The sequence below is a fragment of the Nicotiana tomentosiformis genome, chromosome 1 (genome assembly GCF_000390325.3).
Source record: "Nicotiana tomentosiformis chromosome 1, ASM39032v3, whole genome shotgun sequence".
Classification (NCBI taxonomy): domain Eukaryota; kingdom Viridiplantae; phylum Streptophyta; class Magnoliopsida; order Solanales; family Solanaceae; genus Nicotiana; species Nicotiana tomentosiformis.
Window position 1 is genome coordinate 49,276,519 of NC_090812.1, and position 23,276 is coordinate 49,299,794.

Sequence of the window (23,276 nt, forward strand, 5' to 3'; positions counted from 1 at the left end):
ATTGGGAGCGTATCACTATGGATTTTATTGTTGGACTCCCACAGATGCAGAAGAAGTTTGACCAAATCGACACATTTTATTCCAGTGGCAGTTACATATTTTTCAAAGCAGTTAGCTGAGATCTACATCTGAGAGATCTTTTGTCTTCACGGTGTGCCCATGTCTATCATTCTGGAGGGCCTACAGCGTGAGTTGGGCACACATATTGAGTTGAATAACATTTCATCCCTAGATGGACGGACAGTCCGAGCGCACTATTCAAATATTGGAGGATATGCTTCGTGCTTGTGTTATGGATTTCGGGGATTCTTGGGATCAGTTCTTGCCGCTTAAGAAGTTTGCCTACAACAACAACTACCAGTCGAGCATTCAGATGGCTCCCTATGAGAAATTATACAAGAGGTGGTGTCATTCGCCAGTTGGATGGTTCGAGCCAGGGGAGGCTTGGTTGTGGGGTACAGATTTAGTACAAGATGCCTTGGATAAGGTCAAGATTATTTAGGATCGACTTCGCACTTCTCAGTCTAGGCAGAAGAGTTATGCTGACTGTAGAGTTCATGATATTGCATTCATGGTTGGAAAGAGGGTATTGCTACTTGTTTTACCCATGAAGGGGGTGATGAGGTTTGGAAAGTAGGGCATGTTGAGCCCTAGGTACATCGGACCCTTTGAGATTCTTGAGAGAGTGGGTGAGGTGGCCTACAAGCTCGCATTGCCACCTAGTTTATCAGCAGTTCATCCGATGTCCCATGTGTCTATGCTCCAAAAGTATCACGGTGATCCGTCCCATGTGTTAGATTTCAGCTCAGTCTAATTAGACAAGGATTTGACTTATGAGGAGAAGTCAGTGGCTATTCTAGCCCGGCAGGTCTGACAGTTGACGTCTAAGAGTTATCCTTAAGTTCGAGTGAAGTGGAGAAGTCACTCGATCGAGGCGGCCACTTGGGAGTCCGAGTCGGACATGCAGAGTAGATATCCACATCTTTTCACCAATCCGGGTACTTTTCTATGTTCGTTTGAGGAAGAACATTTGTTTTAGATGTGGAGAATGTGATAATCCGATAGGTTATTTATAGTTTTAACCTTTATTTTTGTGTTCCAAAACCTCTATTAGCTTTATTAAGCCTTTATCGATTTGCGTGTGCATTCCGTGTCCTTTTTCAGAAGGTTTTTTATGAGTAAAAATTGACGAAAATGTAAAATCGTGCCTTAAAACTCATTAGAGTTGACTTCGATCAACGTTTTGATTAAATGGACCCAAATCAGTGTTTTGATGGTTCGGGTGGGTTCGTATCGAGATTTGGGACTTGGGCGTATGCCCGAAATCGAATTCGGAAGTCCCTAGCTCGAATTATCGTAATTTGTTGAAAACTAGAAGTTTAAAGGTTTAAAGAATTCATAAATTTGACCGTAGTTTGACATTATTGCTATCGGGTTCGGATTTCAGTTCCGGAACTTGGTATAGATCCTTTTTAAGTATTTATGACTTATCTGCAAAATTTGCTGCAAAACGGAATTAATTTGACGTGATTCAGACGTCCGTTTGAAAAATTGAAAAATCTTAAGTCTCATTGAACATTTCATTTGTTTTGGTGTCTGATTTGTAGTTCTAGGTGTTATTTTGGTGTTCTGATCGCAATAGCGAGTTCGTCTGATGTTTTTAGACTTGTGTGCATGTTTGTTTTGGAGCCCCGAGGATTCCGGTGAGTTTCGGATAGGCCACAGAGAGAATTTTTGAACTTAAAAGAGTGTTGGTGCATCAGGTCTGCAGATCTCGCTTTTGCGAGGACCTGATCGCAAATGCGAGGTTAGGCTCGCATATGCGAAAATGGTGGGGGGCTGGGTCAGCTTCGCTTTTGCGAAGTAAAGTCCGTAGATGCAAAGAGGGGCAGGTTCACCTTTGCGACTAATGGCAGACTAAGGTAGACTCGCATTTGCGAGTCGATTGTTCGCATTTGCGGCAAACTTGGTTCACATTTGCGACAAAACTTTTTGCATTTGCGATATCATCAGGCTCAGCGGTTTTTCGCATTTGGGAAGGATTGATCGCAATTGCGATCATCGCAATTGTGAATTATGTGTTGCAATTGCGATAACTAGCCGAGGGTCTTTTTGAAACATGCTCTCTATCTTCACAAGGTAGGGATAAAGTCTGCATACCTACTACCCTCCCTAGACCCCACGGTGTGGGATAATATTGGGTATGTTGTTGTTGTTGTTGTTATTATTGTTGTGTCACAATTGCGATAACTGCAGCTGGGTAAAAGAGGGAAAACAGGAATTAGCTTATTTCTTTCAAACTCTCAGCCCTAAATACTCTAGAGGCGATTTTTCCAAGAGACTTTCTTACTAAATTCATTGGTAAGTGACTTTAATCTACTTCTTTTCAATTATCCATTACATTTCATAAGATTTCAACATCAAATCTAAGATTTTCATGGTAGAAATTAGGGATTTGGGTAGAATTTGGGATTTTTGTAAAATTGGGATTTAGACCTCGAATTGAGGTCGGATTTTGAATTCAATTGCATAACCGGGCTCGGGGTGAATGGGTGATCGGGTTTTGGTCCGAACCTCGGATTTTAACCAAGCGGGCCTAGGGTTGACTTTTGTTGACTTTTTCAATAATGATCTAAATTGAACCTCTTTCATTCGTGGGTAGTTTCTAAGGCTTATTTTGAAGCGTTTGGTTGATAATTTGCTGGATTTTGTTGGTTTGGAAGCTTGTTCGAAAGGTAAGGTCATGGTCGAATTTTGAGTTGATTGCGGAGTGGGGTAAGTGTTGGGTCTAACCTTGATTTGAAGGAATTAGAGACCCTTGAGCTATGTGCTATGTGAATTTCATTAGTAGCGGCATATACGCCGTCAATTACTTGTTTCCACGTGTACCCGTGTTTCATTAAATATAGCATTCCATGTCTTGATTGTTACATGCCTTAATTGTTTCCTATGCCTTAGCTTGCTACTTGTTATTTATTAGTCTCGCATTATAAGTGTTAATTTCGTCCATGCTCCCATCCTTAATTGATACTCGCCTTAATTTTCTTACTTGTACTCTCTAACTGTCATAAATTTGACTTGTCTTGTTGCTCGGTATTAATTGTAGCATTTCATGCTATGGTACGAGACTCTTTCTTGATTTGTAGCTTTCATATTCGTTAATCGTAGAGATTCTTGTGATTCGAGTTGTTAAATTGATTGCACTTATTGATTTATTTATGAATCGAGTTGCACGCCGCAACGGATGAAATAAGGGAGGATTTATATTGATACGGTGGGATCGGATTGCGCACCACAACAGGTAAAATAAGGGTGGATTGATATGGTGAAATAAGAGAGGATTATGATATTGACTCTGATTATATGATGGGATCGGGTTGCGAGCCAAAACATATATTTACTTATTATTATTGATATTTACATGGTGGAATAAGGTAGGATAGTGTTGTACGGTGGGATCGGGTTACGCGCCGCAACTGGTGAAATAAGGGTGGATTGATATGGTGAAATAAGGGAGGATTATGATATTGACTATGATTATATGGTGGGATCAGGTTGCGCACCGCAACATATATTTACTTATTATTATTGATGTTTACATGGTAGAATAAGGAAGGATAGTGTTGTACGGTAAGATCGGGTTATGCGCCGCAACAGTTTATGTGTTTTGCATTCCTTATTGTATTATGTTGACTTCGGTACTTTCGTACGAGACATTAAGTATTGGTATTTCTGGTATTTACTGGTTTTCTTTGAGGATTGAGTTATTTTCATGAGTTAACTGTCTTATTTTGTTTCCATATTTTTCTTTCCTGTCATTATTTTATATTGCGTACAGGTTATTGTAAGTGACTCACCTTAGCCTCGTCACTATTTCATCGAGGTTAGGGTTGACACTTATATAGTACATGGGGTCGGTTGTACTCATACTACACTTTGCACTTCTTGTGCAAATTTTGGAGTCGGTCCCAGCGGTGGTCAGTAGATTGCTCGGGTTGACTATCACACGGAGGCTTGAGGTACAACTGCTCGACGTTCTTAGCCCTGAAGCCCCCTTCTACCTTATCCTAGCTGTGTATTTTCTTTCAGACAACTTTATTTTCATTCAGACCTCTATTTGTATTGTTCTAGTAGCTCGTGCACTTGTGACACCAGTTTTGGGTTGTATTTAGATATTTCGGTTTGTTATGACTTTTCGCCTTTATTTCAGTTCTACTACAGTTATTTCAATTTAATTGGCATCAGTTAATTTGATTTATTAAAAATGGCTTAAAATATATTCTAACGTTGGCTTTCCTAGCAAATAAAATGTTAGGGGCCATCACGATCCCGAGAGTGGGAATATCGGGTCGTGACAGTATGACCTTAATGAATGAAATTATATATTGGCTATTATATAAACGGTCAATATAATTATGAATCGCAACGATGTAATTAACATAGACTATATGACTACAACCTTAGTCAATGGACTTATATGGTTGCTATGAATAACTAGTGGACCGATACATATATGTGATGACCTAATAGGTCATTTATAATTTTAACCTTCATTTCTGTGTTCTGAAACCTTGATTAGCTCCATTTAGCCTTTCTCAATTTGCATGCGCAGTCCGTGTCTTTTTCTGAAAGGTTTTTATATGAAATTTTGACGAAAATATGAAATCGTGCCTTAAAACTCATTTGAGTTGATTTCGGTCAACGTTTTGAGCAAACGGACTCGGATCAGTATTTTGACGGTCCAGAGGGGTTCGTATCGTGATGTGGGACCTGAGCGTATGATAAGTGGAGATTTTGACTGCTTATTAGCACCTTTAACCTTTTTATCTTAATGAATGAAATTATATATTGGCTATTATATAAACGGTCAATATAATTATGAATCGCAACGATGTAATTAACATAGGTCATATGACTAAAACTTTAATCAATGGACTTATATGGTTGCTATGAATAACTAGTGGCCGATAAGTATGACCTTAATGAATTAAATTATATATTGGCTATTATATAAACGGTCAATATAACTATGAATTACAACGATATAATTAGCATAGGCCATACGAATAAAACCTTAGTCAATAGACTTATATGGTTACTATGAATAACTAGTGGCTGATACGTATGACCTTAATGAATGAAATTATATATTGGCTATTATATAGACGGTCACTATAACTATGAATCATAACGATGTAATTAGCATAGGCCATATGAATAAAACCTTAGCCAATAGACTTATATGATTGCTATGAATAACCAGTGGTCGATACATATGACCTTAATAAATGGAATTATATATTGGCTATTATATAGACGATCAATATAACTATGAATCACAACGATATAATTAGCATAGGCCATATGAATAGAACCTTAGTCAATGGATTTACATGGATGCTATGAATAACTAATGGTCGATGCGTATGACTTTAATGAAAAGAATTATATATTGGCTATTATATAAACGGTCAATATAATTATGAATCACCATAATGTAATTAACATAGGCCATATGGATAAAACCTTATCTATTGATTATTAAAAGGGGACTAAATATGCAAAATGCATAACTTAACTCATTAATATTTCGTAATCAAAATTGCTACATAGGATTCAAATTTAGGATGAAAAGGGATGGAATTAGCATTAAAAATAATTTAATTAGCACTCAAACGATGAGATACAAAGCTGTCAAAATGATGAAAAAACTTAAGAGGAAAAATTAGCATTCAAAATATTTGAGGAGGGTGTTTGAAATATTTTTTTAGACTGGGTTGGCCCCATATATATAGTATCATATACTCAAAACCTAAAGATCTAAAACACACTCACCTACAAACCCTAACGATGGATGCCTCTCCCTCTGCCAAACGAGCCTTATCTTACTCTTCTACTGATGATACTGAAGAAGAGAATCATCCAACATTTGAAGTGGTTATGACTAATTCATACATCAACTACGACGATCTGGTAAATTATTATGTCATTTAAACTTATTTCTTTGAGTTTTACACTAACTTCTTAACTTAAATCCTAACTGAATTTGTTTACATAAAAAAAATATGCATCGGTAGTGTATATATATTTTTCTTGTTTCAGTTTCATATTTTTCGAAAACTTAATAGTAGTACTTTTTTTCTTCTTTTTTCAGTATATTCCAAGAAAAATCTAAGAGCAACTTCCTCCGATAGTAAAAACGCGCTTCTTCACTATCGTGGAAAAGAGTGATTTGTATCTTTGAGCGTTGGTGATCGAAGAAGGTCCAAAGTAGGCTGGGAACTTTTTATTTTGGATAATTTTGTCAAGTGAAGTTACGTCGTCATATTTGAGTTGGTTGATGTTGTACTACTGTATGTTGTCTTCAAAGTTCAAGTGAAGGGAGAAGTAACTTCTGATAAATCAGTTGAAATTGATTAGTTTCTAGGATGTGTTTATGTTGATTTATCATTTTATTATCTTTTATTTTTATGTTGATTTAGTTATGGTAGTTGTGCTTTTGATTTTTTGTTGAACTATTGATGTTATCAAATTTCAATTTTTATCACATTGGTCTTCTTTGCTATAACAGTTTTTTTATATCATTTCAAAAGACTATTTTTTTAAAAATCATTTCTTCCGAATGAATTATATATAGAAAAGAGACAGACTTACGTATTCTCACCAGAAGACTTCGTCCTAATTCTATACACTACTAAAACAGTATTGAATTCGAAATAGGAAGAGTAAATAAGAGGTGTACATGCTTGTTGAGAAGTTAAATGGTTGGTATGTGAATAGTTATGTTAGTAAATAGGATTCAATATATACAAGGAGATTCAAAAATTGTAGTTATCAATACAACTTTGGTAACCAGAACAATTAATACAATTCAACTGATACCATTAATTTCGATAACAACTCTATTCAAACCAAACCAGATAGTCACACCAGTAATAGGTTGTTCGTTCACTGACTGGATTCTTTAGGCTAACTAAAATGCATGATTCTTTAGGCTAACTAGAATGTAAATAATTTCAGTAGTTAAATTATTATGCTAACTAAGATTCATTTTTTCAAATATTGAAAAAAATTTCGCTAATCTTGATAGAGAATAAGACTCTTTGGATGGAACATTGGTCTTACTATGTCCCAAAAAAATTCATACGAAATGGTCGTATTGAAAATCATATCTCAAACCAGATATTCACACTGGTTGGATCAAGAGTTCATGAATAGAATTTTTGGTAAACGAAATGGATGCATTAAAAATTGTAGAGAATTCTTTGAGGAGTGTAAAAGATTCATTATAAATTGGGATTCCAATTACATACATGGGAACACAATAAATAAAACCGAAACTCTAACCCTAACCCTAACCCTTAAGAAATTCAAACCCTAAATATAACTCTATAAATACAACTACATTATTAATCTCATCATCCAAATCATCTATTTTATTTCAAATTCTGCGAAAATAACAATAGAAAGAATTCCAACAAAAAAAACATTGATGTATCTCTTCATGGTTCTCCAGTTAACCAAAACATCATGTACCAAGATGTAAGAAACCAATTGAAAAAGCTGAAGACTGAGGTGAACTTGTTGTTGCTTAGGATGACGCGTGGCGTCGACTACGTAAAAAGGCTTTTACTTGATTTATACTCTCTTATCTACTGTTACGACAGATAACGATAATCCTGTTACGTTATAAGCAGTGACACTGAATCCACCTCTAAGGCATCAAAATGTGTCAACCAAAATATAGAGTAGAGTTATTTAAGAAGATTGGTATTTTAAGTCATTTTATTGTGCATGCCATGTTTGTAGCATGGTATGCTAAAATTATCTTATGTTAGGTGATTAACTTCCAAATATTATTTGGAATATGTTAAAGAGTATCAATTAATCAATAAAAATTGTGCTTATTTCGTACTTCTTTACCCATTGCTTCCTTTACTTTTGGTTTTTATTTTTTGCTACATGTTCAAAAATATTTTTGCTTCCTTTATCCATTGGTTCGAAATATTATCGAACCAAAAGCAATACGCGTTTTTGATATATAAATATAGTGAAGGTCTTTTACTTTTTTCCCCTCTCTCTCTCCTTCTCGGATCATTTATTAGGAACCTTTCCAATATCCCATATGACATTTATGACAAAAAAATCTAGTACTATTTGTGATCTTTCCTTTGAAGATTTTGTTGGTACAAGATATTGTAGTTAACCTTATGACAAATACAATGAATAAAAATAGTAGTGCTAATTGAATAAAAAGTTAAGAAATACTGCATTGTACCCCATTTGAAATACAATGCATGTACAACACTAGCAAAATATAAATTAATACAAAATGTAAAAAATATAGATTTTTTTCTTGGAATAATTTGCATGAAACAGGATCGAAATGCTAAAGAGGTCATAAAATTCGAACTTTATAAATAATAAATAAAGTAAACATGAAATAATCATGGCCAACTTCATACAAAACTTGATATTCAAAATGTAAAACAAAGTCTATATCTCTTGCACACCAAAACTTATAGCAAATACTTTTCTAATATAGGAGAAAATAAAAAATAAAACTGACATAATCAGTTTGTAACATTTTTTGATAACTTCATCCCAATAAATATTGTCGCTAACATAGCAGATGAAATAGCACTTGCTGCATTTTTATTTGTTACCACTTCTACACTTTCTTCAACAGTCGAGCTTGAAGATGGCTCTTCCTGTGAACAACTTATTGTTTGAAATTTGTTGAAGGATTGTAAGGCTTCATCATAACATTGGAAAGCTTGGAGGCAGCTACCCTCGACTCCAACAATCATATTAACACACTCATACCAACATCTGTATAATCTCGGCTTCTTACCATAAAATACAACAAACACCATTGATTTGAGAATTTTTTGTTTATCTTCAATTGATTTTTCAAATTCGTTGAACGCAGATATGGCCACATCATGAGATTTGAAAGACTGAAAGATGCTACGCTTAACCCTTGATAACCATATGAGAACATTCACTCAATGAGTAGTATATTCCTAGCCTTTTACCAGAAAATACAACATACATTTTTGAAGTAGTATTCTTCTTCGACTGCACCATTGTAGATTCCTTAATCTATTTACTCACACTTAGAAGAACATAGGAGAGTAAGAGATGAAGAAACAATCAAGTATGAGGTTTGTTTAAGTATTAGGGCCTTGAAAAGGGATAAAATATATCTTAGGGTATTGTGTTCGACCGTCTAGGGTTGTTTAAATATTAGTGTTTTGAAGACCTTATTATACGAAGATATACGAAAGATAAACAAAATACACAATTAAGTATATGTATATAGATGAAGAAATTCGAAATACATACGCGTATAGTACAAAAAAGATGAAAAATACATTTATGGGAAATAGGGTTTGCATGCTTGATATTTTCCATGTATTCGGAAGACAAGCATTCAATGGATGAGAGAGAAATAAGGAGAGAATTTTGAACCCTAACGGGAAGGGCAGTTTTGACATAGGATTAGCGAAACCCTAATTTGAGTGTGATTTTATATTAATAACCCCATTTGGGCCATTGTAGCCAAAAAGAGTGGCAGAAAGGAATTTCTCGTGTTAAAATATACCCTCGAGAAGCATATTGGTCAAAGGTTTCATCAATTTCGCCAATACCTAATTGTTGCTTTTGCTACTTTTAAAAACACAAGTTTTCTATGAAAACGCATGGCTAACTACTCTTTTATATTTTAGTTTCCATTAATTTTTTCTATCTTTTATATATGAAAATGTTCTCAAAATATTTCTCTTTGGAACTTGTAGCCCTGAGCATAAAGCATTCCATATTTATGCAGGGTTTGGGAAAGTATCGCATTCCAAGTGGTGTAATGCAGACAATCTACCATAATCCAAGTATTAGTGACTGCTTCTACGACTTGAATTCCGTGACATGCAGAGGCGGATCTAGAACTTTTATAATATGGGTGCACCACTAAAGAAAGGAGAAAAAATAAAGTATTAAGTGGAATTGATCTTCGCTCCTCTAGATAAATAACTCAGTATTCAACCAAGATCACTATATAACATTTTTAGAGTATGGTTGCCAGAAGATAATATTAAATTAATTCTAAAAAATATATACATAAAATCCTAGTTTGACGGATAGACCATGAGTTCACGTGCCCTATAAAGTGACTATAAATCCACCATTGATCACATGGTAACAACTTTATTGTTGCTCCAAGACTCTCCTTCAAATTAAAAGACATGTATAATTAGAAATTGAGTTACCACTAATAGCATCCTTTCGACCTTTTTTTCCACTTCCGTACAGTCAAATATTTTTCAGACCCTACTTATGAGATTTTATTGGGTTTATTGTTGTTGTTTTACATTCAAAGAAATAGAAAAATAAATGAATGTTATATGTACTTCCTCCGTTCACTTTACTTGTTCACTATACTAAAAATACATTTTCACTTTTACTTATCCATTATACTAAATCAAGAGAAAGACAACCTTTTTTTCCTGTTTTACTCCTTATTATTAACTAACTACTATTCATTTCCCAAATTATTTTTCAAGACTTTTAAAAATACTATTATTATTATGGATAAAATTATAAAATATATATTTTATCTATTTTTTTTAAAAGGAGTACAAAGTCAAAAGTGGATAATTAAAAATGAACGGATGGAATATATAGACCTCTAAGCTAAAAGAACTGCATAGAGATGCAAGACCTATTTTGTCAACAACTAAACACAACTTGATGGGCTTAAAATGTCTAAACAAGTAACTATCATTAATCAATTTCTAACTAACACATTTATTCTTCGACACACAAAGTCTTTGCCAATGGGTCCCCTCATTCAACCTCTCTTTGTCCTGAACCCTTTAGACTTCATTACAATGTGGATAAAGACATTAAATTTGATATCAAATTTATACATAGCTGCTATCTAAAGCACATAATAGTAACTGCTAATTGAAATTAGAGTCCAAATCATAATAATTGTATATATTTTGAATATCCCAAATAGATTTAATCTTCCTTAAGTAGCTTCAGTTATTGGGAAAAGTTTTGAGGAACAAGTTTCTTTGGCATAAATGGTATGCAATAGCTCCTTTAAAGTAGGGGCGTACAAACCGAACCGGAAAATCGCACAAAATCGAAAAGTCAAATCAAACCGACAAAAAAACTTGATAAGGTTTGGTATTGAGTAAAAAAACTCGAACCAAACTGACATATAAATATATAATTTATATATATATTTTTTAAGACTTTATATAGAATTTTCTTTAAAAAATGTCTAGAAATATTTGGGATTCTCTTGTGGGATGTAATATTTAATAGAAAATGAAGTGCTCCATTTTTATTAACTTTAAATAATGTATTGTATGATCACTTTCTTATCGAGTGTTATTAAAATGCGTCAATCTCTTTGTTCTTTCATATTCATATGTCAAAATCTAATAAATTCTTATAATTTTTCAAATTTGGAGTGGTATTTCGATAATTAAAAATTAAATAGTACATATCATTATTTAGGTTTCATATTGATTTTTATATTTAATTATTAAATTCGGTTAACCTTGAAAGTGTACATCAGCGAAAAGTTATTGTCACACAACTAAAAAATAAATGTCATGTGCTACTAAGAAAATTACCCCATAAGAATATTTTAATAGATCATATATTTGTCAATTTTTTTAATTTTTATTAAACATATATTTACTTATCGAAAATTTGTCAAAGTAAGATTGTCATATTATTCATGTAACAAAAAAATCGAAAAAACCCGAAAAATCCGATAAAACCGAACCAATTCAAATCGATATAGTTGGTTTGGTTTGATTTTAATAAAAATCGAATCAGCTCGGTCTATGTACACCCCTACTTTAAAGGGGTGTAATTCAATGCCGTTTTGATAACATTCACTAAATATGGATGTAAAATTATATTTTTTATTCATATGTATATGTACAATAGACCGAAGAGCTTAAAAATATTTAAAATAAACATTAATTTAAGAAAGAATAGACCAAAAGCAAGTACGCTCTGTTGTGATAATTAGACTGATACCATTTGTGCAAAATTCAATTTACATCACTGATTGTATGTTAAGACAACAATTTGTGAAAATGTTATTGAAATAAGCCGTTGAAAACATTTTTGAACTTGAAGAGAAAACTAAGTGCGTATTATAAAAGAGGTGTCATTCAATAAACAAGTTGAGATTAGAGTTTTGGAGAAATATTCGAAAATCTAAACGAATAATGAGATAAAAAGAAACTATTTATTTAATTTATTCCTTAACGTTGAAAACAGACGAACTCGTGAGTGGACTTGAAGATCTTATGTCTGCCACCATATCTCTTTCCACGGTAGACTTTCTAACTCAAACCCTTTTAAATGACAAAAATACCCTTAACCAAACTCAATAACACCACCGATGTGCAGGAAACAAGATTCGTAACCAGGGAACAAATCTATAAGGTTAAAACAGTAAATCCAATATGTACCCTTTATATCTAGTCCGTGTGTGGCAGCTTTTTACAGATGTTCAGACAAACTTTCATTTTCCTCTTGTACCTATTTTTTCTACTCTGCAGTCTACACTGAATTTCTCAAAAGCAGAACTACAAAAATTCTCTTAACTATTCAATGTTTCTTAAGCACCACAATCTCTTCTTCAGCTAACGCAAAGTTGTAAATTCATCAAAAATGGTGCCACAGATAGTTCTCATTTTACTTATCTCAATGGCATTTGGGGTCACTTCTGTTCCAAATGCTAGTTCAGAAATAGCAAAATCAAGAAAGCATAATGTAAACATGACTCATGTAGCTGAATCCATTGAAGAGTTTTTTCCAACTGGAAGAAAGTTGGGATCTTTGAAAGGGAGCAGAAAGTTGGAATCTTTTAACAAATCTCGAGTTGTACTAAGTGGAAACATCACTATCTTGAGCGAAAACAATACATTTGAACTTGGTTTTTTCAAAACCAATGATGAAAACAGATGGTATTTGGGTATTTGGTTTGCTTCAGTTCCTAGTCCCACTTATGTTTGGGTTGCGAACCGTGAAAGACCAATCAAAAATCCATCTTTAGCAACTTTGGAGATTACTAAGGATGGAAAATTAGTTCTTAAGCAAGATTCAAGAACCATTATTTGGGAAACAAGTAACTTGGATAAAGCTAGTGATATAAAGCTTTTGGACCAAGGAAATTTGGTGCTTGTTTCTACTGAAGGTAACTTGATATGGCAAAGTTTTGATTTTCCTACAGATACTTGGCTTCCTGGTATGAACTTGACTGCTACAAAATGGCTTACATCTTGGAAAAGTTCCACTGATCCATCACAAGGAAGGTACTCCCTAAGGCTTCAACCCTCAAGTTATGGTGAGATAGTTCTTGTTTATAATGGTACTTATCCGTATTGGTCAACTGGGAACTGGACTGAAAATGCATTTGTTGGGGTACCAGAAATGACTGTACCTTACATTTACAAGTTCAATTTTGTAGCACCCTTTACTCCTATGGCTTCATTTGGGTACTCTGAGGTGCCGATAGAGAATGGAGTGCCACCTCCTTTAACTAGGTTCATTGTAGATTTTACTGGACAGATTAAACAGTTCACTTGGTTCCAACAAGCACAAAGTTGGAACATGTTTTGGTCACAGCCAGAGAATCTGTGTAAGACTTATGGTTTGTGTGGGAATTTGGGGTTTTGTAATAGTAAGACATTGAATCCGTGTAAGTGTTTGCCAGGTTTCAACCCTTTGGATAGTGATTCATGGATTGCAGGGGATTTTTCAGGCGGCTGTCGTCGCGAAAGCAATGAGATGTGTAGTAAGAAAGATGGATTTGAGGAGGTTGGAATAGTTAGTTATGACGGAGCTAGGGTAGTTTCAATTACTGAAACTAGAAGTGAATGTGAGAAAGAATGTTTGGGTAGTTGTTCTTGTATTGGTTTGTATCACAATGAGAGGACTAAGTTATGCAAGAATTTATATGGGTCATTGCTCAATCTTAGAAACCTTACTTCTGATGGCACTATTGAGGATAAGCTATATGTAAGAGTTCAGGGAGGAGGGAATACTCAAAAGAAGCAGATTCAAGGCAGATTACTTTTGATCGAAATGATATGTGGATTTGTGGTAATTCTGTCAGTAGGAATTGGGACTTTCTTGGTATTGAAGAGGAGAAGAATAAGGAAGAAGAATAAAGAAGAGGAAGATGTATTTCCTATAATGAATTTGAAGGTGTTTTCATACAAAGAGCTGAATGCTGCAACAAAGGGATTTTCGGAGAAACTTGGACATGGTGGTTTTGGAACTGTATTCTTAGGGGAACTATCGGATTCTTCACTCGTGGCTGTGAAGCGACTTGAAAGACCTGGTGGTGGTGAAAAGGAATTTCGAGCTGAGGTATGCACAATAGGAAACATTCAGCATGTTAATTTAGTGAGATTGAGGGGATTTTGCTCTGAGAATTCTCATAGGCTTCTGGTTTATGAATACATGCCAAAGGGTTCTCTTAGCGCATATTTAAGGCGAGATGGTCAGAACCTAAGTTGGGATGTTAGATTTCGAGTTGCTGTAGGGACAGCAAAAGGTATTGCTTATTTACACGAAGAGTGTCGTAGTTGTATAATACACTGTGACATTAAACCAGAGAATATTCTGCTAGATGAAGATTTCTCAGCAAAGGTTTCGGATTTTGGGCTTGCAAAGCTCCTCGGTAGGGACTTTAGTAGAGTGTTGGCTACCATGAGGGGTACTTGGGGATACGTTGCACCCGAGTGGATCTCTGGTTTGGCGATCACAACAAAAGCCGATGTATATAGCTATGGCATGACATTATTGGAACTGATAGGTGGTCGACGCAATGTAGAAGCACCACCTTCAGCTAAAGGGGAAGAAGGTGGAACAGAGGAGAAGTGGTTTTTCCCGCCTTGGGCAGCACGCCAGATAGTCGAAGGAAACACTGCAGCTGTCATCGACGAAAGGCTATGTGGAATGTACGATGTGACTGAGGCAGAACGTGTGGGATTGGTAGCGGTTTGGTGCATTCAGGATGATGAATCAATGAGGCCTTCCATGGGAATGGTGGTGAAAATGTTGGAAGGAGTAGTTGAAGTGGCAATGCCTTCACCTCCAAAGCTGCTCCAAGCATTAGTATCGGGCGAATCATTTCATGGGGTAGGAGTTGATTCTGATAACGGGACATCACGAGGGACATCGCGAGGTGGTGGTTTCAGCTCAGGTTATAATCCCCAACCCTCAATAGTATCCGGGGAATCTCAAGCTTCAGTTTAGGTCTGTTTCTCAACTAGTCATTGTCTAATTGTTGGAGGAGGTAAAAGTTGCAAAGAGCTTCTCCTATGGAAGAAGATTTTTGCCAAGCTTCACTGAATGTAGAGTTTCTTTCCCTGTTTTCCCCAAAATCCCATACTGAGAATTAGTAGCAAAATGCTCATCATGGGATTTTGTAAAATGTATTCATGAATGTAGAGAATCTTTTTGCATGGAATCTTAGCTTAAGTTTACACCATTTTCTGTAAAGTGCAAAGTACAAAAGCAAAGCAAAACGGACATACCACTTTGCAGAAATGTAATGTTTGGATCAGAGAATTTTAGGAGGGTGAAAACTCCAATTGTGAAAATGCCTTGAACAAATTAAGGATTAATGGTAGATGGGGTATTTGAGTAGTAAATGCAAGTTCATTTCATTTTTGGAGAATCCGTTCTCTGTTCATGCAGTTCAAGCTACTATCCTCCCAAAAAATACATACTCGCATCTACTGTTTACTCCAAACAAAACAATTTAACTGTAAGACATGAATGAGATTAGTCGAATGGTTTCAATTGGAGATGGAATTGTAAGTATATTATATATATATGTATCGGACGAGATTCAAGTTGAAAAATTGGTTGTACCTGTCTTTGTTTGTGGTTACTCTTGTACTCCATATACCCCGCCACAATCAAGCTTGGAAAAGAAGACCAAGGGATCGGTTGATTCACATACTAATTGTGCGGGGATTATAATGTAGGAACTGTTTTAAGAGGTCAATAATGATGAGGCTATGGTTATGGGGTAAATAATAATGTAGAGATTGTTAAGAGGGGACTGCTTATTTTAGGAGTTTTATTTTTAATCTTAATTACTCTTATCTACATATTTATAACTAGTGTATTTGGCGCGGTTGTAAAAAGAATTAAAAAAATAGTTAAATGGGAATTTCATAAATTTTTCTAATAGAAAATCAACTTTTTTTCAAAATAAAAAAATTGAACGAAAAACTACAAATTTGAGCATTCAAGACCATCTTATCAGTAATTGTATGATGTATTTGAGCAATGTGAGGATTGCGTTTTGCGACACTGCTGCTTGCTTGGATGATTTACCCTTCTTAAGAAATGTTGTTAACGGGATAATATTTCAATCAAACCTTACTATAGATGAGAACTCCTTCAAATAACAAAAAGAAAATGATCAATATTTTCATCTAAAATATTAAGTTCTAGTTGTCATTGGTACCCTATTTTAGAGTGCCAGCTTGAGAGAAAGATGATGTAAAAATGCATGATTGTGACTTCTTTAGTCATACAAATAAATTGTTTAAGAGTAGATTAGATAAATAATCAAAACTTTTAAATATATGCCGAATATATATAAGGCTCCAAACATAGAATGATGATGATGATAATAATTTTAAAATTTTATACTATGATTTTTTTTAAAAATATTATAGAAGTTACTACTAACAACATAAGGGTGGACATTTTTCTGTAGCCATTATTTTTTTATATGCTTAGCCCATGTAAAATGTATTTATTTTATTATATTGTCTGACTTGGTTGTGACGATCTCACATGTCAAGTACTTACTAAGCATGATATATACATCTTCTTTTGTATTAATGTGTGATTGGAATGATCGATAATGTTTGGAAAATGTTGCATTAAAAATATGTAATATTTTTAATAATAGAATGAGAAATGACCAAACAATAAGGTAGAGAATTTATAAAGCTAATTTAAAATAATAATGAGCATAAAATTATGAAAATTAGAAGGTAGAGAAAGTTTTCTATTTGTTTTCCACTAATTCTAATATCCATTAAAATTTTCTACGTGAAAACTCATGTATAGAGTTCATCAATTAATCCAGTCGTAAGTTTCTTAGGTGCCATTATTCTCTTGCAATTAGTTGATCATCTCAACAATTGGTATGAAAACACCATTATTGTCATCATAGAAATTGATCAAAAAGGGAAATATAAGGGCAGAAGCTACAACAAAAGACTAACTTTGAGAAGTAGCTAGCAGTATTTGCTTAGTGTAACGACCCGACCGGTCGTTTTGAGCTCTAGCGCATCGTTCGGCGGTTTGAGGCCATAAGCAGCTTCACTTCAAGTATTATGACTTGTACGCCTGGTAGGAATTGAATTTCGGAAAATTCGGAGTTGAATTGGAAAGAAATTTCTCATTTCGAAAGCTTTAAGTTGGAAGAATTGACTAAGTTTGGATTTTAGAGTAAACGGTCTCGGGATCAGGATTTGAAGGTTCCAGTAGGTTCGCATGATGATTTTGAATTTGGGCGTATGTCCAGGTCGAATTTTGGATGACCCAGGAGCGTTTTGGCACCTATTGTGGAAGTTAGCACTTTGGAAGAATTTCATGAATTTGGGGTGGAGATGAATTTATGTTATCAATGTCCGTTTGGGATTTCAAGTCTGGGAATGGCTCCGTATGGTAATTCTGATGTTGGGAGCGCGTCCGGAAGTGGATTCGGAGGTCCATAGGTCATTTTGGAGTCATTTTGCTAAAGTTAGAAATTTGAAGGTTTTTGAGAAGTTTGACCGGAAGTGAAATTTTTGATACCAGGGTCGGAATCCGATTCCGGAAATTGGAGTAGGTCCGTAATGTCAAATGTGACTTGTGTGCAAATTTTGAGGGCAATCGGGCGTGATTTGGCAGGTTTTGGCATCTAATGAGGAAGTTTAAAATTCTAAAGTTCATTAAACTTGGAATGGGGTGCGATTCATGAATTCGACGTTGTTTGATGTGTTTTGAAGGCTCGACTAAGTTCGTAATGTGTTTTGGGACGTGCTGGTATAATTGGTTAAGGTACTGAGGGCCCAGAGTGAATTCCAGGTAGTTAACGTATCGAATTTGAAATTTGAAGAAGGGCTGAAGCAGCTGAGCATCTGGTGTAACCGCACCTGCGTGAAGAGGGCCGCAGGTGCGGGAAAATGGCTCGCAGAAGTGGAAGGGGCAAGCTGCTGAGAACCGCATGAGTAGAAAGATTTGTGCACCTGCGAAGGCGCAGGTATGAAAAGAGTAGCGCAGGTGCGAGAATGTTGGGCCGAGCTGGAGCCGCACCTGCGATGGAATTTTCGCAGGTGCGGGACCGCAAATGCGACCAAGGCACCGCAGGTGCGAACGTCGGGGTTGGACAGTGTGTTATTTAAAAACGAGGGCTTGGCTCATTTTCACCCTATTTTCTCCATGAGAGCCGGTCTTGGAGCGAGGTTGGAGCTCATTCTTCGTCAACAATGCCAAGGTAAGTGATTTCCACTTATTATAAGTTAAATACATGATTTATATAAGGATTTAAACATGAAAATTAGTATAAATTGTGGGAGTTTTGGTAGAAGACCTAGAATTTGATATTTTTGAATTTTGACCACGAAATTGGGCATGGAATTGAGAATAAACTATATATTTTAGTTCGTGAGGTTATGGGTAAAGTTTATCTTCGAAAACTTTTGGAATCCGGGCACGTGGGCCCGAGGGTGATTTTTATCGACTTTTCGATCAGAGTTAGAAATTATTATAAATTGGATTATATTGAGTATTTTAGTATATATTAACGGGTTTGCATAACCATTGGCTAGTTTTGGAACGTTGTGCATCGATTCAAGTTGTTTGAAGGACTCGGAAGCCGGTTATGAAACTTCGGAGCGATGTAAGTCTCCTTTCTAATCTTGTAAGAGGGAATTAACCCCATAGGTGAACTAAATTATTATGTGCTTCTATTTGTGAGGGCTACGTACGCACGAGGTTATGAGAGTCCGTACGTCGCTACTAACTATGCCTATGTCCGGGTAGTTTTAGGCTTACATCATGCCTTATTGTTATTGTTGTTGAATTTATGTTTATTGTTTGCCTTGAAAGGAAGCAAGATTGAGTTAGCTTATTAAATATTTCGAAGGGAGTTGAAATTGAGGAAACATTGGGAACTTAAAGGTTTTCATTTGTACTTCATATTTGTTTTGAAAGAATTGAGGAACACCATAATAACTTAAGAAATCTATGTGTAACCGCGTCACATATGTGTTTCACGAGCGAGGTAATTTCCTTAAAAAGCTACAAGCTGAATTTTCCTTGTTTTGAAAAGAACCAAGAACGAGATATGATTTTAATGTTAAATTTATATTTGACCACGTCACAAGTATGATTTGCGAGCGGGGTGATTCCTTAAATTTATGTTTGACCGTGTCGCACCTATAATTCGCGAGCGAGGTATTTCCTACTACTCTTATGGGATCGGGCCATTCGCCTCGGCAGGATTTATGTACCACACTCTCATGGGAACGGGCCGTTCGCCTCAGCATGTTAATAGATGCATCTATAGTTCGCGCCGTTCGACCCTCGGCAGTGCACAATTTACTTTTATGTTGGATCGGGCCGTACGCCTCGGCATTTTCTATATATATATAATTCTTATGGAATCGTGCGTAACGTTTGGCAAGAAGCCAGTGTATCTGAGGGTTTTTCCCTAATTTGGATTATGACAACCTCTTTGATGAAATCCACTACATCTATACATATGCTCCGGTTACGGAAGGGACTTGCTAGTTGAGAGCTTGAGTAAATTGTAAAGAGAAAAATTATACTACGTATTTTATACTTGTCTGTCTCATATTCATTCACTTCTTTACTGTACCTGATATTATTGGACCACTAGTAAGTGTCGAAGTAGACCCCTCGTCACTACTGCTTCGGGGTTAGGCCGGATACTTACTTGGTATGCGTTGATTTACATACTCATGCTACACTTGTTGTACATTTTTGTGCGGGTACACGTATGTTTAGCGGCCTTGTGGGTGCTGAGGCGAGATTATGGAGGGGACTTAGGTGAGCTGCATTTTGTACGATGTACCGCAGCCAGCAGAGTCTCCTTCAGATTATTGTATTTTCTTTCCTGTCCAAGTTGTATTACGGACAGTTATTGTATTTTATTTTAAATTTCTAGAAAAGGCTCATGCACTTGTGACACCGGGTTCTGGGATGATTATGGGATGTTCACTATTGGAATTGGAAAACATTGTTATTTATTCTGTAAATTCATCTTTTACTAAATAAATTGAAATAAATTTACAATTTCAAAAATATTAAAATGAGGATTTAATTAAGTATTTATTATTGGCTTGCCTGATAGTGGAGTCCGGCGCCATCACGACCTTTATGGATTTTGGGTCGTGACAACATGGTATCAGAGCACTAGGTTCACTTAGGTCTCACGAGTCATGAGCGAGTCTAGTAGAGTCTTACGGATCGGTACGGAGACGTCTGTACTTATCTTCGAGAGGCTATAGGACTGTTAGGAGCACTTCCTTCTTGATTTCTCATCATGCAATTTGATTCCTTTGAGGCTTATGCCTTCATATCTTTCCCATTCAATCTTATGCGATGTGAACCGCTGGTTATAAATCACGAATTGAGGAATTGTAATGGTACTACATATGTGGTGCGGGATGTTTCTCCCTGCGTAGTTGATTGGGCTATTGTCGTTGCCTTATAGAAGGATATTCTGTCATTTCAACTCCATAGCTGTACTTTTGAGAGCTTTGAAGCTATATACAGGTTGCCATGATGCTCATGAGTTGTTATCGCACAGTATTGATGTGATGGTAGGATGTTTGCCTATGTCTCGGGGCAGTGAATGACTAGAAAGGAGGTTTACTCAGTGCATGATTCAGAGATTCAGTATTTTACTTCCAACGGAGGAAAGGCAACCGAATTGAGAATGTTCAGACTGGGTTTATGGAGTAGCGGGACTCAATATTTTCAAGCGTGGTGGAATCTTCGCCTGTTATGTGGTGTCATCGTCCTTGATTGGTTATAATGTGTTAAGTTCGCCGGTGTTATGGTTTCCTTCAATTTGTCTTGGGGCAGAGTATTATAAATGGTGCCGAGAAAGCGACTGTCAGAGGTCGCAGTGTACAGAGGTTCAGGATCGAATCAACATTCCTGGTATTGATGGCTCGATAAAGATGATTTACGGAAAGGTTTAAAGTTGGTAGCGATCTAACGGTTCAAGTGCTACAGAGGTAGATTTTGATTTAAGGCAACAACTGGGCAACAAAGGATAAGAAAGGACATGTGCAAGGTGCCTTGCGGTGGATAAACTTATAGAAGGTCAAGTGTGAGAAACAGGAGTCGAGTAGTTACTTAAAGGAGTGAGTTTGACCAAAGTAGGAGAGTGGCGGAGTAGTATGTGGGTTCTGTGATAGGATAACTACACGTCTTGAGGAAAGTTTAGAGTGATTTGTGAATTTATGGTGGACGGTGATTTGGGTATACGGACTTAATTTGAAATATTGGCTATTATATGGCGGGAGATTGGATATAACAGAAAGGAGTTGCTTGATATGAAGAAGGTTACAACATGACTTTGAATGGGAATGTACTGTCGCACCTTTTAGTTGATGTCCATGAGGAGTGAACGGACTTGTACAGCTGGTGAATGAGCACAGGTTCAGGATGGGTTACTGATTATGTAGTAAGTGTACCCAGTGCAGCGATGTTGGAAGATGTGGGAATGTAATTTCCACAGATGGATTATCTTCTGTGAGCAGGTTAGCGGTCGTGTGGTGTTGACGAAGCTTCTATGAAGAGTTCTACTTGCTACATGGTAAGAGATTGAATATGTAAATATGGCTAGTGGTCCGGAGTGTTCATTAAAGATTAATGGAAGGATTTCGAGGAATTTGGCGGGGTGATTGTTCTAGATCATGTCGATGAAGGAAGAATCTTGGTGGGTTCCAGGTTTATGCAATAGTAGCCTCAAGCTAAGTGGGAGAGTCCCACCTCCTACAGTTAGATTGCATGGTCGTCTATTTGTAAGATTTCTGGTTATCGGCATATTGATGGGTTATTACGACTAAGGAAATGGAACATCAGTGGTAAGTGGAGCAAGCGATTTGAGGAATGTGTGCTATAGTTGGCCTTATCGGTTCATGCTCAGGCTTTGGGAAGACTCAGGATTTATGCTTCGTGTAGAGGCGAGTTACAAGGAAGATGTTTCGGCCAGGTGCTTCTTTGAGAGGGTGCTCATGTACTAGCAGAGCCTTAGAGTTGATTATATTCGGGACCAAATCAGAGTGGGTGACTCTCAATAACGGTCCTAGTGGATTCAAAAGTTAAGGTGTGGTGCCTAAGGATTTCGAGTCTGTAGTATGGTTGAATATTGAGCTTTTGCAGCGGATTATGATAAATGAGCTTGGAGTGTTCTATGTTATCTTCGGTTTTCGGTATAGCATTGGAGGAATGGGAGAAAATAACTTCAGACTCATAGAGAAAGTATCAGAATAAGTGTACCAGTTAGCAACGGTTGAATTGGCATGATAGTGGTGGAGATCAGTTCCTTCAGCATGTTAAGTTATACATGTGAATTATGGCGGTGTGTGCGAGGCTTGACGGTGCCGTAATTGATCATATTTGGAAGCATTCGAATATTATGACAGGTTATGTGTAGACGGATCCCGGAAGGATTATGGTGGTTTAAACCACTACTCGAGGTTTGTATTTTCTGTGGTTATGGGAATTTGGCTGCGTGTTGCAATGGATCTCTTGAAATGAGCTAAGTAAAATATTTCTATATGATGAAGTGTTTACCCTATTAGTGGTTCCGGAGTTATGATGAAATTTTTGTGCTCTTGCGCATTGGCATGATTAAGTGCAGTAAGTAGCATGGGATTTGGGAATTGAGGATCAAGGTTGCGGTTCGGTGTTGACAACAATGTCACGAGCTCGGATGAGCGAGAAAGGACTCAGATGGTTAGAGTCAGCTGGCATTATTTTTGGCGTCACCTGGGATCGGTGTCTGGTATGAAGAGGCTTTGCATACTGAATGCTGATTCTTGAATTTCTTTACAGCGTTGGTGTGGCCGGTAGTATGAATGTGCAGACTCGTTGTTTGGTACGGAAGGTCGGGGGAGCGTGTCCCACGGAAAGATTGTATAAGTATGACAAGTAGTCACGTAAATGATTAAATATGG

The 23,276-nt window shown here is 36.3% G+C and overlaps 1 protein-coding gene across 1 annotated transcript; it reads left to right on the forward strand.

Moving 5' to 3' along the window:
• Positions 1 to 12,534: 12,534 nt before the first annotated feature.
• On the forward strand, positions 12,535 to 15,514 carry LOC104108436 (G-type lectin S-receptor-like serine/threonine-protein kinase SD2-2). Its single transcript, XM_009617472.4, has one exon. The coding sequence runs from the start codon at positions 12,706 to 12,708 to the stop codon at positions 15,298 to 15,300; it is 2,595 nt and encodes an 864-aa protein (XP_009615767.1). The 5' UTR covers positions 12,535 to 12,705; the 3' UTR covers positions 15,301 to 15,514.
• The last annotated feature ends 7,762 nt before the right edge of the window (positions 15,515 to 23,276 follow it).

Bases quoted from the DNA above. Each gene is read 5' to 3' on its own strand.
- LOC104108436 (XM_009617472.4), top strand. From the start codon at position 12,706: ATGGTGCCACAGATAGTTCTCATTTTACTTATCTCAATGGCATTTGGG.